The sequence below is a fragment of the Nicotiana attenuata genome, chromosome 4 (genome assembly GCF_001879085.1).
Source record: "Nicotiana attenuata strain UT chromosome 4, NIATTr2, whole genome shotgun sequence".
NCBI classification, from domain to species: domain Eukaryota; kingdom Viridiplantae; phylum Streptophyta; class Magnoliopsida; order Solanales; family Solanaceae; genus Nicotiana; species Nicotiana attenuata.
The window spans coordinates 4,979,103-4,995,437 of record NC_031992.1 but is presented as its reverse complement, the minus strand read 5'-3'; the positions used below and the strand labels follow the sequence as shown (position 1 = coordinate 4,995,437).

Sequence of the window (16,335 nt, the reverse complement as noted above, 5' to 3'; positions counted from 1 at the left end):
ACATGGTCTAAAACAAGTAGGATTAGGAATCCGTTTGGCTTAATTCTTTTTTTAAGGACTTAATTAAAGATATATTATTTTTAATAAGAAATGGGTACTTGGACTTGACAAATAAAGATTATCAAACTAGAATGTAATGGCAAAAAATGATATTACAATAAAAGCAAAGAACTAGACTACAAACTAGGAGTGCAAATTATAAATATGTATCATAAAATTTTAAAAAAATTATATAAAAAATACATATATATATATATATTTGTAATAATAATTTTTAAATAGGTATTTTTATAGCAGGTTTGATTCATTTTTTAAAATTAATTTTTTGATTCAATATCAAAATAAAACCAATTTGGTCATTTTTGAAAATTCAAGACCAGAATCAAATCAAAAGACTATTAACTTTTTTTTTTCCGTCAGTTTGATTTGATTTAGTTTTTCGTGAACACCCCTACATCTGATGTCTATTGTAGGGGTGTGCACGAGACAAGCTTATAATAACAAGAGGTATTTATTTGGTCACAAGGATAGTTAAAGTGTTTATTTAACAAGGTAGTTAAATGTCAAGTTTAAGTGTCTAGGCATAAGTTTAGATTTTAGCCTTTTTTCTTTAGTAATATTTGTTTTAATTCGTTACAATTATTGTTTTGACTAGCGCGTAATCTCAACATGGGGATGTAGCTCAGATGGTAGAGCGCTCGCTTAGCATGCGAGAGGTACGGGGATCGATACCCCGCATCTCCAGTTCATTTTTTTTATGGGTCGGTTCACTTCACAATTTTGGGATTTTTGTCGCCGTCTCTGCATTTGCAGATAACCGACGATCGACTCACATTTTCCGGCTACTTTATCTTCAGAGTTTAGATGGTTGATCAACGTCTTCTCAGGAGCTAAGTCATTTAATTTTTACTTCTTTTTCGCATTGAACCATTTGTCATCCGAAATTCGCTGATTTTTGTTCTTTCTTTTCTTCACCTTTCAATTGGTATAGGGTTGCATGAGGTTGAAAATCCAGTGAAGAGGTAATTTGTACTACCTTCTCCTGTTTTATTCATGTAATAAAACTGTTCTTATTTTGAATCGTGTATTTTTAGTTTGATTTTAGGAACAAAATACACTAAGATAGAAGTGAATCGAAGCAGACATTATATCTATATATATTATGCATTTGCTTTCTTCATAAACTAATACATGAATTCACAACTTATGCTTTCACATTTAGTGGAGAACTTGTGATGTTATTGAGCATTGGCTGCAAATTTGTTCTCACTGTAGCTTCAGGTTCTTCAGAAGCCTGTTCAATAAGAAATAGGCATGTAAAAAAATTGATCAATGATGAGGAAATAACCATTGTTTATTTGTCTGAGAAACAAATACTACTATTTTTTATAAAGGAAGTTTGAAATTCAGCAAAACATTATCAATTTGAGTTCAGAGATTTGTCCAACTTTATCAGAAGTAACTCTTAATTAGTCCTCTTTTTGCATATATTCTTAGTGCTGCTGACACAGAGGGTGTTTTCTTTCAAGTGTAAGTGCTGCTGAAATTATCTTCTTGATAAGTGACTAATTGGGATTGCTGAAGGGTTATTGAGGAATGTGAGGAGCTCATAAAATATTTGTTGAATCATGTGATGATATGTATGATCAGCACTAGAAACAATTGTATTTTGTATAATGAGGTGGTAGGGGATCGAGATGTAGGACTTGTGCACGTGATCTAAACAAGTAGGATTATATTTCATTATTTAGAAGCTTAATTAATAGGTAAATGTGCAGACATCTCTAAACTTTCCACTTGCAAAAAGTTGAAGCTTTAAGCATTTATTCTTTAGAATATAGGGGTCAATTTTTTTTTTTTTTTTGTATAACAAGGAGAGTGACTAGCCTTTGACTTAAAGTTACTAAAAATGGAAAGGTGGTTAATAAGCAGTACCAGAAATAGGAGAATAACAACATATGGAATCTATACAGGGTATGTAAATTATCAAAGTTACCAAGTTTTACATACTTTGTTTTGTTAACAAGCGTAATAGATAACATTTTGATGGTGTTTCTTAAATCATCTTTGTGAAAATTAATGATTGGCAGATATAACAAAATGCTTAGCCTTAAAAATACAGAATGTATCATTGACTTTTATGTAGATGAAAAGATTAGTTTGGCTGTGTGGAGAGTAGAGATTTGCTATACCTTTGTTCATTGGCATAACCTCTGCTATTGCTTCCAACGGCTTTGTAATTGGGCAAAGGTACTTGGCCATTTTCAATTTGCATGATATCCTTCACAAGCAACTCATAATGCCTCCTCACTTCCTCTGCTGATTTTCCACCTACACACCTGGCAATGTTATGCCAGCGGTCAGGAGTTTCCTTGTCAAATAAAGCCAAAGCCTCCTCAAACTTCTTGTTTTGCCTTGTAGTCCATGAGGCCATTATTGATTAATAGGGATAGAGGGTTGTGAGCTACCTCAGGCAAAGTCAAGTACTCAAGTGAATGGTATGGACAAGATAATGCTAAGCTAGCTAGTTCCTTATAAGCTGGAGGAGTGGTCTTGGTTTCTGGCAAGTTGGCGAATATTTCGTTTTCTTTTAGGGGAGGTGGAATACATGGTTATTGAAGTAATGCTAATGGGAATAGGTGGAAGGAGAATAAGGAAATAGTATTTGTGACTTTGCTTGCTTTATTTGGAAAGTAATGTCATCAGCAAGTGGATCAGATAAGAAATTCACCCAGCTGGAGGAGATTAGATCCCCTAATTCCAATTCTATGGCTATGATAGACGCGCCATTGTTTTATAATATTTAAGCTGAAAAATAATTATCAAGATATTTTGCCAGCTTCTAGGTTGCGAAATGTTGCTTAAATTCTGTGTCAATTGGTAAACCATTTGTCATCCTTCAATTGTTATCTGCCAGTCATTTGTTGACAATGCGTGCATTAACCTAAGCATTGTTGATCTTTATGTTTTGATGATAACGAATTATGACAAAGTGAAAAGAGCTTAAAATAACTCAATTTCATTGTTCTTTAAGTTTTATCATCTTACATTTGAATGGTTATAAGTATTAGGTTGCTTATAGTTGTATCAAATTATGATTCCGAGTTGCAAGTTGGAACAGGCAAGTGACTGCTGCTTATGTTTATTCTCTATAGAAATGGAGTCACCCTGTGCTTATTTCTATTACCGCATCTACAGAATTCCCTCCTTTTGTTTTTTAAGATAAGGTGTAGGTATGCATTGCTTCTTACTAATGTTTCTTGTTATGTTAGTTTCTGCCATAACGGCCTTTCCAGTTTGGATCACATTGAGGCGTTTGTCATTCTTAGATGAATTACTTTTGAGTCAAAGTAGTAGTTCTCAAAAAGCCTCTCAAAATTACCAAAAAGGGGAGAATTGTCCCTTTTAGACCACTTGCTTTGAGACCTTTTTCATTTGAGATACTGTCTGCCAACATGGGAGAGGAGGTGAAGGGACACCTTTTGTCAAATCTGATAGTAGTTAATGTTCTAGCAAAATACTGCAGTAGGAATCTATGTTGTTATACAACAAAGTATCTGATGTTTAAGTATCTCATGTAAATACGGCTGGAGCCTCCTTGTGGTTTTGAAAACCATGTGTTTCCCCCTAACTCTCTTAGTATTCTGTTTTCCTCTAATACCTTGATTTAAATGTCCAAAATATCCTCCATTTCTATGTCAAAAGATTCTATATAATTGATTGAATATTAAGCAACTTATTATTCATTGTCTCTTCAATCTAAAAATAGTATAACCATAAGGTTCTTAGATATATTTACTTAAATTAAGTACTATCAAGTTATCTAGTTTACTGGTATCACTCTCTTTGTTTCAAAAAGGATGTCACTATTGCCATTACTCCGTTTAGAAAAGAAAAGAATCTTTCTAAATTTGGAAACAATTTAACTTGAATTTCTCATTTTTCCATTCATGACAAGCTTTTACTTGGGAAGAAGAAGAATTAGATTTTCTTTTTACATACATTTTTAGTGGGAAAAGTGTGCAACTAGTGGCGAAGCTAGGAATTTTCTCAAGGGTAATCAAACTTGAAAGAAGTGAAAAAAATTTCCTGACAAAGATTGTTCAATATATGTTATAAGTGTGTGCAACACTTATATCAGGAGACTATCTGGAAACAGAAGGGAGCTCTCAGCTTATTTCTACACCATATGTAGGTAATACGCAAGTTCCAAAACCGCAGAGAGTTCATGCCAACTAAGACCTACTTACTATGGAAACTTATTTATTTGAGATATCAATGTTTGAATCTGCAATGAAGTAGAAATTTGTTTTAATTATCTGGTAGGAAGTATGTTTAACAGTCAAGATGAAACAAATCTTGCACGTCTCTCTCGTCCAAAAGAAAGGTCTTATCTAACAGAGATGATATCAGTGACTTCTCAAAAAATCAGAGGAGCTGAGATTAGACCTTTTAACAATTATTCAGTCGTATGCTAGTTAAAAAAGCTTGAGGAGCACACTAATGCTGGAATATTTGGATATGCCAAAAAGAGAATATTTTGTTGAAAAGATATATACTGATTGAATCAACAAATAAATTTGCCACAAATAGAATAAGCAGGTGGTTTTACTTCATTTTCTTTCCCTTTCTTTTTATCTTTTTCTTTTCGGATGATGAAATGTTCCAAATGATAAAAAGATAGATGCAGGAGAAGTATCTTCTCATCTTATATTTATATTCTGGATATGTTTTTCTTCTTTTCTGAGTCAAATGTGGGCGCTTGCGCGCGCATAGCTGTGAATTAGAACAATTGTCTTTCTAAGGAGAGCGTTTATAACAGCAATATGCTGAGCACTTGCATACTTTTGATCAGAATGGAATTCTCTTGTCTTATTCTCTTTGCTTTTTTAAGGTCTGATAAGCAAATGGCTGGTAAAAGGAGAATTCCAAAGAGGAAATTAAGATATGCAGAATCAGCATGTCTTTTTGAGGAATGTTTTCTAGCTTTCTAGTGGTATATTATTGGATTCTGGTATTCAGTGGTTAGAAATAAAAGACAACTTCCTAAGAGATGTCAAAATTATTGAAATTATTGCTTTCTTTGATGACCTTATCTTGGTTTGTGATATTTATATAATCAGAGGCGGAGCCAGGATTTGAAGCTTGTGGGTTCGGGATTCTAGTTCGTTTATGTTACTGTGTTCTAAATTAGTAACTTATACATATTCAATTAATTTTATAAGACAAATACATGGTTTAGATCTAAGTTACTAGGTTCGGCCGAACCTGCAAATACTATGCTAGGTCTGCCCCGGTTTATATTGCAGTATGCGTAGGTTGGTGGTCATAAAACCATAAGGATCTTTCATTGGTGCCTAAATCGTGCTGTAACGAATAAGCCCAAGCTTGATAAGAATGTGTATTAAGGTTGTTTGGTTCATGTACTAGTTATGCTGAAATTATTCATAATGATTGTTTATGCGGTGAATAATAATATTGATATTTTATACTATTGGGTGAATAATAATATAAGGAATGATATGTATGGATGACTTGCTTTAGGAACATTTTTGTTTCCTAAATGCGTTTGATAACATTTAATCCGCATAATCACAGGCATTTCCACAAAACTAATGATAATGAGTTACACTAGCCCTCTCTAAAGATTTTCCATACACACCCTTTTAACAGCCTGACCTTATGTGGATATCAAAAACTCATTAAAATGTTTGGCAGTAAGTTCCAAAAAAATAAACATCATTGCTTTAATCACTGTTCCTTCGTTTCTTTGTAATCCCACCTTTCGTATTGTACATTTATATGTCTCAGATATGAACATATATTAGTTCATAAAATTTGGTTTGATTATACATATAGTTTAGCACCTTAAGCTTATTGAAGCAGCTCCCATATCGGAAGATGCTAATAAGAAGACAGCAGAGAGTCGCTATAAAATCAAAGGCCCGTCATTTTGTTCTAGCATACCTTTCTCGGCCTTTTGGCTAAGATCAAGTGTAGTATCTGTTCTTATCAGTTTAATATCTGATATGTGGGCCATCGGCCCACATGATATTAACTCAATTCTTTAAGGGGGAGAGTCCATTAAGGTAGCTTGCTACATGGGTTCTCACGTGTCGCCCATGCGTTGCACTACTGCACGGGCCTGGCGCACCCCTCCAAATCAAGTTTAAGTCTTACAAATTTAATTATTTATATGATAGAAGAGGAAGAAAGTAAATTATGTTAATGTTTTTTTTAAACTTGTGCAGAAAATGCCAGTAGTGGTTTGGTATCAACAAGCAACTTTGATATCAGTAGCTTTGCTAAATATGTTTTCAGTAGTAATCCCCTCGAATAAATTGATTCAGTTGGTTCACCTCTCCAGTTTGTTGCTCCACCACAGCTTTGACAATATCTGCAACAGAAATCATGCCTACCACCTTTCCGTCTATCACTGGAACATGTCGTATGTGATGTTCTGTAATCATAAAACATTCGATCATTTTCCTTAAATCATATCCATTTCCATTAGTTGAACAAGTTGTAGTATTTACCACTCATGAGTTGCATCGCTTGAAGAATGTTTGTGTCGGATGTGACTGTTATGAGCTTGCTCTGTTGCAAAGGTAGGAATATTGAGCAGAAAAACAGAAATGAGATGGCCAAATAAACCAAGAAGACAATATATAGGGTACCTGCTCAGTCATAATATCTCCCACTCTTGTGTATTTAGATGATCTATCCTGCACAATTACCTTCCGCAGATAGTCTGCTCTCATTAAAAAAAACAAAAATCACATAATTTTTCGGTAAGAAACTCTTTGAAGTATAGATGAAGAAGTTCAACATTTTTATCTAATTGAGCAAAATGTCTATTGCTGCACAAATTGTGTAATAGAAAGTTTTGCAGTCTCGTCTATGTGACTTGGAAGGCTAATTACCTCTTTCTGTTATAATTCCAGCTATCAGTTGATTCTCTCCTGGCTTTAGAACCACCAATGATCCGATGTTATTGTCTGCCATCTACAAATTTGTCACCATCATCATATTAACAGTGTTATTTGTATGTCTATCACATAAATAAACATTGTTAACATTCTATGTTGATGTTGAAGTTTAGCAACATACTTGTTTGATAGCATCATAAGCTGTGTCATTTGTCCGACAACAAAGCCATGAACCACTTTCTTCTCCATCCTTTGTCAGTAATACATCAGATACTTTTGTATTCTCTAACCCTTTTTGCTGCATTGTGGACTGTGATACCATTATGGCATTGGCTTCCTTGTTTTGCATCGTGGGGAAGGAGATGACACGTCCAAATCTTGCGAATATTTTGTTCATCTCGCTTGTGCTTTTGAGCTGCGAGTTCTGTAGAATTGTAACCTTGAGCTTCTCATGACATGATCTAACCATTCGAAGAAGACCTTGCATTGTGTTTCTGTGATTATGGTACAACACTATCGATCAAATGCTTATAGGTCACTTGTTTGTATATACTAATGATTACACCATCGATCAAATGCTTATAGGTCACTTGTTTGTATATACTAATGATTATTGGTAAGTGCACTGCAAACGTGATAAAATGAACGCCCAGCTCCAAATTATTCGCTATATCTGTCTTTTTCATGAAATAATAAATGTGCTTTTATGTTTCCGTCAAAATGAATGTTGAGACATAAAGTAGTTCTCAGTGTTCACGAAGTAGCAGAGAAATGGAAGAACTTACCTTAAGATGAGGAAAAGAAATCTTCAACTGGCAATTTGGTCTCAGCTAATTGATTATACTGTACTTGATAGAGTCACAAGAGAAGGAAGAGCACTCTCCCCTTTGTCGTTTATATGATTTCCATTCTTGTGTTCTTTTCTTGACTAAATCAGTTAAGTCCATGTTTGTTAATGTGAATTTTGCTTCTAATGCTTTCCTTCTTGGAGAGGTAATCGACTATTTTAGAGGGACATAGCTTTTTAATTGCTGCTTTCTTTCACATTTGGCTTAGTTTCTTCTTTTTCCCTCTTCCTTTGCTTCATGCAGAGATATTCTTTAACAGGGAAATATAACTATTTGCCTTCATATTGCTAGCTTTTGCAACCGTTAAGAGTTATTGATTGTCTGGTTGTGGAATTTCTGTGAAATCCAAGTTACATTCAAAAAAGAATATTATGAAAAACGTTGTGCAAAAAATGGTTTTAAGTGGATTATGCTAATGCACACAGAGAAGAAACGAAGTTAGATTCTAACCTCAACCATAAGGCAAATTTCATTATAGGAATTCCAGAGAAAAGTTGCCTGCGGTGAGAGGAAAAGAAGCAAAAGGTGAAGGTAAGAAGGGAAGCTGAGACATTCTAAAGTCTTCAAATGTTCAAAGGTATCAAAAGCAAACCTTTATATAGTGATGCTTCTAACTGGCTGCATATCATCATCAGACAATTGAACATCAAATTTCTTTTGCTTCATAACATTTATCCTAGTAAAATGGAACGACGATCCACGTTCCGCTTCCGTCTTCCTTGGTCACAACCTGCACCTACTCCATCTCCAGCTCCAACACCTGCAAGCAAACCATCTACTCATCCAACAAGTCGCGCTCCCACAACTCGTACTGGCTCAAGAGCTGCTTCACAGCCCTCCTGCAGCAGTACGCCGTCCTCCAGTCCTACAACTGAAAACCCAACTCGCAAGCAGCCACCAAGCGCCACCTCAACCGCAACATCTGCTAAGCCTTCTTCACCAGCTCAACCTTCAACTGGCACTCAAGGCCGTAATGATGCCCCTACCAGTACAACCACCCCAATACCAACATCTCCGACGCCTCTACCTCAGCCCTCAGCTGAAATGAACGCACCTAGCCAGCCCTCTACCAGAAGCACAAGCCCTTTAACTGAAACTACCCCAGTTCCTCCTCAACCTTCAGCTGAAAGCAAAGCCCCTATCCAGCTCTCCACCACAAGCACAAGCCCTTTAATTGAAACTACCCCAATTCCTCCTCAACCTTCAGCTGAAAGCAAAGCCCCTAACCAGCCATCGACCTCAAACTCTACACCAGCAAATGTCTGAAACTCAAACCCCTACCTGTTAAGTTGATTGTTTGCAGAAATTGAAAAGGAAAAGAAGTGAAAGAAAACCCTGAATCGGGTGAGGTAAGAGAAGAAGAAGAGAGTTGTTATTTCATCAATAATCTGGAATGTCCCGTACAATTGTATATCTTGTCCCCTTACTAATAGAAAATGGGCCTAATATACTAATAACCAAAGAAATCAGTACAAATGAAATGGGCCAGCTGTACATAATGGGCCCAGAACTACTTATCAACTATTGGGCCTCTTCACATGTGCTCCATATATCTCAACACCCCCACTCAAGCTTGGGGTGTCACTCAAGCTTGAGGGTGTTGACACCCCAAGCTTGCCAAGGAGATGATGATGAGTGGTGCCTGGAAGGGACTTGGTGAGAATGTCAGCAAGTTGAGCAGAAGAAGATACATGATGTAAAGTGATGAGACCAGATTGTATGCTATCCCGAACATAGTGGCAATCAACCTCAATGTGTTTAGTGCGTTCATGGAAGACCGGATTCTTGGCGATATGCAAAGCAGCTTGGCTATCACAAAACACAGGAACAGGACTGGAAATAACCAACCCAAGATCAGCCAATAAGCGAACAAGCCAAGAAATTTCAGCAACCACTTTGCGTAGAGCTCGATACTCTGCCTCAGCAGAGGAGAGAGAGATAGTGGGTTGTTTCTTGCTTTTCCAGGAGATAGGGCAGCCCCCTAAAGTAATATAATACCCAGTAACAGACCTCCGAGTCTGGGCACAAGTGGCCCAATCAGAATCAGAATAAGCCAAGAGGGAAAAGTCAGTAGACTTAGGAAGGAAAATACCCAAATCAGGAGCTTTCATCAGATACCTCAAAACATGTATAGCAGCTAGAATGCGAGGAACTTGAGGAGCTTGAAGAAACTAACTAAGATGTTGGACTGAATATGCAATATCAGGCCTTGTATGGCACAAGAAATTAAGCTTGCCCACAATCCGTCTGTAGATGCTAGGATCAGAAAGGGGCTCTCCCATAGCAGAAGAGAGTTTGATGGAATGATCAAGAGGAGTATTGACAGGGGTGAAATGATCACAGTGAAACTCTTCTAAGAGATCAGATGTAAATTTGTGCTGACACATCAAGAAACCTTGGGGTTGTTGTATAATTTCCAAACCCAAGAAGTAGTGAACAGAGCCTAAGTTTTTGATTTTGAAAATAGCATCCGGAAAAGCCTTAAGAGCATCCAATTCAGAAGTATCATCTCCTGCCAATAGAATGTCATCGACATATACTGCCAGGACAGTCAGGGAGCCCCCAGAAGTCTTAGTGAACAATGAATAATCAATTTTGCTAGATAGGTAACTTCTGGAAACCAAAGCTTCAGACAATTTAGAGAACCACTGTCTGGAGGCTTATTTGAGGCCATAGAGAGACTTTTTGAGCTTGCAAACTAGTGGAGAAGAGGAGGAAGAATAACCAGAAACCACTAGACCAGGAGGCAGCCTCATATAAACCTCTTCATGGAGATCACCATGAAGAAAAGCATTGTTGACATCTAGTTGATAAACAGTCCACCCCTTTTTAGCAGCAAGAGAGAGCATGCACTTAATAGTAGTGAATTTATCAACTGGGGAAAAAGTCTCATTGTAGTCTATCCCTTCCTTTTGTGTGTCAACCCTTATGACTAATCTGGCTTTGTATCTTACAACAGTGCCATCAGATTTCTTTTTAATTTTGTACACCCACTTACAAGGAATGGGTTTCTTGTGAGGAGGGAGAGGAACAATATCCCAAGTATGGTTAGCTTCAAGAGCTTGGAACTCTTTTAGCATGGCTTCTTGCCAAGCAGGATGTGAGACAGCTTGCTGATAATAGTGGGGTTCCTGCAACTGTAGCTCAGTAGTAGAAATCTTTGAATTTGTAGAAACAGGGCAGGCAGGAAGAACAGAAGAACAAATATAGTCTGATAAGTAGGAGGGAGGGTTGGAAACCTTAGTAGAATGCCTAACCGGCAAGGTGGGAGAAGAAGAAGGTGCAGGATTAGTGGGAGGAGGAGAGGTAGAGGAAGAAACAGGTATGACAGGAGGTTCCTGATGGTTGGAGGAAGAAGGAGAGAAATCAGAAGGAGGTGCAGTAGGTAGCACAAGATCAGAATCAGGAGAGACAGAATTAGAATCGGGAGAAGGTGATAAGGGAGTAGTGGAAGAGAGAAAAGGAGGAGAATCTTCAAATGAAACAGAAGGAGGAGGAAAAACAGAAGAAGATGGGGCAGAGGAATATGGAAATATGTGCTCATGGAAAACTACATCTCTGAAAAAAAACACAGAATGAGTAGAGAGATTAAGCAACTTATATCCCTTTTTCCAAAGAGGGTAACCAAGGAAAGCACAAGCAACAGCTCTAGGCTGGAATTTGTCTCTCCCAGGTTTAGGGGTAGTTGCAAAACAAAGGCAACCAAATGACTTCAGGTGGTCATATGCTGGAGGGGTTCCATGTATTTTTCAAAAGGAGTAGTATTACCCAAGACTGATGAAGGTAGTCTATTGACAATGTAAGTGGCAGTTAATACACATTCACCCCAATACTTGGTAGGGAGTTTAGATTGAAACAAAAGGGCTCTGGAAGTTTCCAAAAGATGTTTGTGTTTTCTTTCGACCACCCCATTTTATTGTGGGGTATGAGAGATAGTGGCTTGGTGTAAGATACCATTATCAGCAAAGAAGGATATAGCCTCTGAACTACTACCTAATTCAAAAGCATTGTCTGATCTAAAAGATTGAACAGAAGACTGGAAATGAACTTTGACCATCATAGTGAAAGCTTTGATAACAGACAAAGCATTGCCTTTGGAGGATAATAAATGTGTCCAGGTGACTCTAGTAAAATCATCTACCAAAATGATGAAATATCTGAAACCATTGTATGTGTTAGTGTGGTAGGGTCCCCATATGTCTATATGGACTAACTGGAAGGGTACAGTTGAAAGAATGTGACTATTATGGAAAGGTAGTCTTTGTTGTCTAGCCATAGGACAAATAGAACATATAAATGATTGTTTAGAAGATACTTGAGTAGACAAACATGGAATAGATTTCAGCTTATGAAATGGTACATGGCCTAATCTTTGATGCCAAAATAGATCCATTTTATTGATAGTACTAGATGGGTTACAAGTAGAACTGGGAAAACTAGGAATAACATTTGCTGTAGGAAAATTACAAACAGTAGAACAAGAAACATTAGAAGTAAGGGAAGGGTTAACCATGTCAAGTAGCAGAAAATAGAGCCCATGAGCAGCTTTACCAATTTCCAATGGCCTCTTCAGAGAAGGGCCCTGTAGAAAACAGGAGAAACTGCTGAATATTGCTAGACCTTTCAATTGACAAAGAAGTTGATGTACAGAAATTAAATTGAATTGAAAGGAAGGAACCAAAAGAACATTGTGTAAAGTTATATCCTGCCTAAGGTGCAGGGATCCAGTAGAAATAACTTTCACTTTATATCCATTTGGCAAGGTGATTAAGTAAGGGGAAGTTAGATGTTTAATATTGTGTAAAAACTGTTTGTAAGGGGTCATATGGTTTGTTGCACCTGAATCTAAAATCCAAGGAATTTTTCCTAACTGAGCAGACAAGGAATGTATAACAGAATTTACTGCTGGGAACTGATCTACAGGGAGATTGCACACACCTGCAAAGTTGGCAAAACCAACATTTTCTCCAGGAGAAGTGGACTGAGGATAACCAGAAGAAATATTTGCCTGTTGGAAGAGAGTCATGAGATGTTCATATTGCTCCTTGCTGAAACCATAAGCAGAGTCTGAAGAATTGTTGCTAGAGCCAGCAGCAATCAAGTTCCTTGGAGAAGAATCCCCCACTTGAACACATGCAGCAGACTTCTTGGACTTGGTGGACTTGAAATCAGCTGGGAAGCCATGAAGTCTATAGCATTTGTCTATACTATGCCCAGGCTTCTTGCAATATTTGCAAATTACATGAGAGGTAGGCCTCTTGGACTCAAAATTTACCCTCTGATTATATGACCTATTTGTGGAGGAGGATATTCCAGATGAAGCAGAGAATGAGGCTGCTGAATCAGCTGAAAACCCAGGGGCTATGGACTTAGTTTCCTTTTGACTTTCATCTTGTTGTAAAAGGGAATAGGCTTTGCTGATGCTTGGATAAGGGGACATCATTAAGATGCTACTTTTGACTGTGGAATAGGACTCATTTAACCCACTGAGAAACTGGAACAAGTGTTGGTTCCTCACTGAATTTAGGAAGAGCACCACATGAACATGTTGGTCCAACATAAGCAGAATTAAGCTCATCCCAGAGACTTCTCATTCTGGTAAAATAGCTGGCTATATCAGATGTCCCTTGAGAGGTGCTCTACTAATTTCCCTTTGAATTTAGATACACTTGGAACCATTTGACTGACCATACCTATCATTTATGTCTCCAGACTTCACTAGCAGTATTGAAACACATAACACTCACAGCAATTTCTCTACTCAAGGAGTTAGTAATCCAAGCTTTTACCATGTTATTACAACGTTCCCAAAAGGAGTAATAAGGAGAATCAAGTTAAGGTTGAGGTATCCTACCAGTTACCAAACCTAATTTGTTTTTAGCTGAGAGAGAAGTCAACATACTGCTACGCCAAATAACAAAACCAGTTCCATCAAAGGGAATAGTGACTAATTGACTACCAGGACTGTCAGATGGATGAATATAGAAAGGATGACAAGGATCAAGAGTAAATTCAGCAAAACCTTCAGAACTAGTTGTGGTACGACGAAGCTCCTCAGTCAAATTCTCATTATCACTCATTGTAACTAATCAATTCAACAATAAAGTTTCAACAAAAAGAATATCCGTAGAGTTGTGAATTCACAATAGATGTAACCCTAGAAATCAGCTCAAATCGAACATGCAATCAGGAAAATGAGAAAAGTTTACCAATCGTCTGCAAAATCGAAAAGGTAAAGAATAACGAAGATCAAATTTGAAATCCTGAGAGCGAAAAGACCTAATTTTTTTTCTTTCACTGCCATAGAATCACCGCACCGAGAAAATCTCCAAAACTTCGTTCAAGGCTAGGATCGGACGATAGCTGAGGTCGAGATCGCTCCAATAAATCCCGCTCTGATACCATGTTAAGTTGATTGTTTGCAGAAATTGAAAAAGAAAAGAAGTGAAAGAAAACCCTGAATCGGGTGAGGTAAGAGAAGAAGAAGAGAGTTCTTATTTCATCAATAATCTGGAATGTTCTGTACAATTGTATATCTTGTCCCCTTACTAATAGAAAATGGGCCTAATATACTAATAACCAAAGAAATCAGTACAAATGAAATGGGCCAGCTGTACATAATGGGCCCAGAACTACTTATCAACTATTGGGCCTCTTCACATGTGCTCCATATATCTCAACACTACCACTACCATAAGCACCACCCCAACATCCACTATAGCTCAGAGCGGACCATCTAGTCCTCCAGGAGTTTCTCCCTCACCCTCTTCTCAAATTCGGGCATCCAGAACTGAGTCTCAACCATTGATACCATCTCAAGAACAGCAAGGGATCAGTTCTTAACCAGCCTCACCATCTGATGTGCCAACCACTCTTACCTTTGATACCTGGGATCAGTCAAGTATCGCCAGGGGATCAGTTTTGAAGCCCATTCCGTTTCTTTCACTTGAACTATACTCCCCAACACGCAAGGATCCCCAAGTCCTCTCAACGGACCAATTAACCTCAAAGGTACCTCCTCATGCAAGCCAGAGTATTTCTTCAAATCTTCAATCTGGTATAACCTCTCAAATGCAACAAAAGGATCAGACAATTGCTCAGCCAACATCTCCACTGAAACAATTAGACAGCTCAGAACCTTCTTCCAAATCCACTGAAGCACTTACATCAATTTATGGAAAAGAACCAAAGCTCACAGCACTTCGGCCACAGTCAGAACAAATGGAGCTTCCCAAGAAGGAGACCATATGTGACACTGAAGCAAAAGTTAGGTCACATGAAAAAATAATGCAACCTTTAAAACTATCAGAGGTGAAATCCACTAGAGGCATTACCGAAGAACCATCCCAGATATCAGACTCTTCAGGAATCAATGGCAAACCTAAGATGGTGACACAGTCAGAGACAAAAATCCAGGAAACTAGAGAAGTGAAGGAAGTTGTGCAAGAGATGAGGGATAAAAACTATGGTACAGGAGAAAATATTGGTGGTTTCCTGACATCCAAAAAGCAGACAGGCATTGTTTTTCAATCAAAGCAAGCCAGTTCTGATAATAATCAGATTCGGGTGAACCCTGTCTCTAACAGAAAACATACAAGAACAGTTTTATCTCAGCCAAAGAACAAAACAGTTGCCAGTAGTTCCAGTAAGGAAACTGCGGTTTCCACTGAACAAGACATACCCCTTAACAAAATGGTAAAAGATAACATCTCGAAGTTTATTCATAGAATGGCAATTGGAGATGGCAAGAAAAATTTGGAAGAGGGACCGGGGAGTGTGATCACACTTGCAGGTGATAATAGAGGAGCATCTATGCAACTTGGTTCTGACTCATCCAGAAAAGAAGGGGCAATCCACATTCGCAGAGGCTATCCAGATGAAAGTGCCGATGCAACTACAGATGCAGAGGGAAATTCAGAGGGAAGACGACCAAAAGATGTAAGGACCATGGAAGGTCAAGAAATAGAGGCATATCTAAACTGCAACGTGCAGGGCATGAACAACTCAATTACATTTGACAGTGCCATTGAGGCAAAAAATTCAGGTATACATATGTTGTTCCCTCGTATGCCTTCAGAACCTATAAGATCAAGTGAGAGAACAGGACCCTTTGAGGCACACAAGGCTAAATTTAATGTAACCCCTGCCCAGAAACTTACATACGAGCCAAAGATCAGAAGAAGATGCCTCAAAGGCCTTTTCCTTGAACCAAGTGATTCTGATCCAGATAACCCTGGTTGCCATGTTGGCTGCATGGAGAAGAGTAATGATGACGAGATAGAGATTTTTTGAAAACTACAGTTGTAATACATGTAATTGTTAAAAGTTAAAATCCTTTTGTACATACTCAATAACCTCTGTTTAAAGCAACTGCACTTGAGATGGCTGTGATATATGAAACATGATAGTTATGAAATGTTGTTCTACTTCCTCGTTTTGATGTGCATATGTGAATACTAGCCAAATCTGATTAAAAGGGCAGCCCGGCGCACAAAGCATTCCGCGTTCACGCAGGATCCGGGGAAGGGCTGCAACCCTAGGGGGTGTGATGTAGGCAG

The 16,335-nt window shown here is 37.8% G+C and overlaps 4 protein-coding genes and 1 non-coding gene across 6 annotated transcripts; 3 read left to right on the top strand and 2 right to left on the bottom strand.

Annotated features, from left to right (window-relative positions):
- TRNAA-AGC lies at positions 672 to 744 on the top strand. The gene has a single exon. It is a non-coding gene; the product is annotated as a tRNA-Ala (tRNA).
- Positions 1,134 to 4,881, bottom strand: LOC109224867 (protein RADIALIS-like 3). The gene is made up of 2 exons (XM_019389424.1): positions 2,193 to 4,881; positions 1,134 to 1,294 (listed from the first exon to the last, which is right to left on the bottom strand). The coding sequence occupies exons 1-2, from the start codon at positions 2,432 to 2,434 to the stop codon at positions 1,267 to 1,269; spliced, it is 270 nt and encodes an 89-aa protein (XP_019244969.1). The 5' UTR covers positions 2,435 to 4,881; the 3' UTR covers positions 1,134 to 1,266.
- On the bottom strand, positions 5,991 to 8,013 carry LOC109224864 (CBS domain-containing protein CBSX3, mitochondrial-like). Of its 2 annotated transcripts, none has more exons than XM_019389421.1 (6): positions 7,715 to 8,013; positions 7,111 to 7,423; positions 6,924 to 7,005; positions 6,678 to 6,751; positions 6,537 to 6,597; positions 5,991 to 6,460 (listed from the first exon to the last, which is right to left on the bottom strand). In XM_019389421.1, the coding sequence occupies exons 2-6, from the start codon at positions 7,414 to 7,416 to the stop codon at positions 6,318 to 6,320; spliced, it is 666 nt and encodes a 221-aa protein (XP_019244966.1). In that variant the 5' UTR covers positions 7,417 to 7,423; positions 7,715 to 8,013; the 3' UTR covers positions 5,991 to 6,317. The 2 variants fall into 2 exon arrangements, with proteins under 2 accessions (XP_019244966.1, XP_019244967.1); XM_019389422.1 differs by having other exon boundaries at positions 7,111 to 7,353; positions 7,715 to 8,009.
- LOC109224865 (vegetative cell wall protein gp1-like) lies at positions 8,376 to 9,049 on the top strand. Its single transcript, XM_019389423.1, has one exon. It carries the CDS (start codon positions 8,462 to 8,464, stop codon positions 9,041 to 9,043), a length of 582 nt encoding a protein of 193 aa, XP_019244968.1. The 5' UTR covers positions 8,376 to 8,461; the 3' UTR covers positions 9,044 to 9,049.
- LOC109225046 lies at positions 14,849 to 16,069 on the top strand. The gene has a single exon (XM_019389639.1). It carries the CDS (start codon positions 14,849 to 14,851, stop codon positions 16,067 to 16,069), a length of 1,221 nt encoding a protein of 406 aa, XP_019245184.1.

Coding starts and splice junctions, on each gene's coding strand:
- LOC109224867 (XM_019389424.1), bottom strand. CDS start 2,434: ATGGCCTCATGGACTACAAGGCAAAACAAGAAGTTTGAGGAGGCTTTG. Junction 1,295..2,192: donor GGTTATGCCAATGAACAAAG/GTATAGCAAATC, acceptor CTTATTGAACAG/GCTTCTGAAGAACCTGAAGC.
- LOC109224865 (XM_019389423.1), top strand. CDS start 8,462: ATGGAACGACGATCCACGTTCCGCTTCCGTCTTCCTTGGTCACAACCT.
- LOC109225046 (XM_019389639.1), top strand. CDS start 14,849: ATGCAACAAAAGGATCAGACAATTGCTCAGCCAACATCTCCACTGAAA.
- LOC109224864 (XM_019389421.1), bottom strand. CDS start 7,416: ATGCAAGGTCTTCTTCGAATGGTTAGATCATGTCATGAGAAGCTCAAG. Junction 7,006..7,110: donor CTTATGATGCTATCAAACAA/GTATGTTGCTAA, acceptor ACAAATTTGTAG/ATGGCAGACAATAACATCGG. Junction 6,461..6,536: donor AGCGATGCAACTCATGAGTG/GTAAATACTACA, acceptor TTATGATTACAG/AACATCACATACGACATGTT.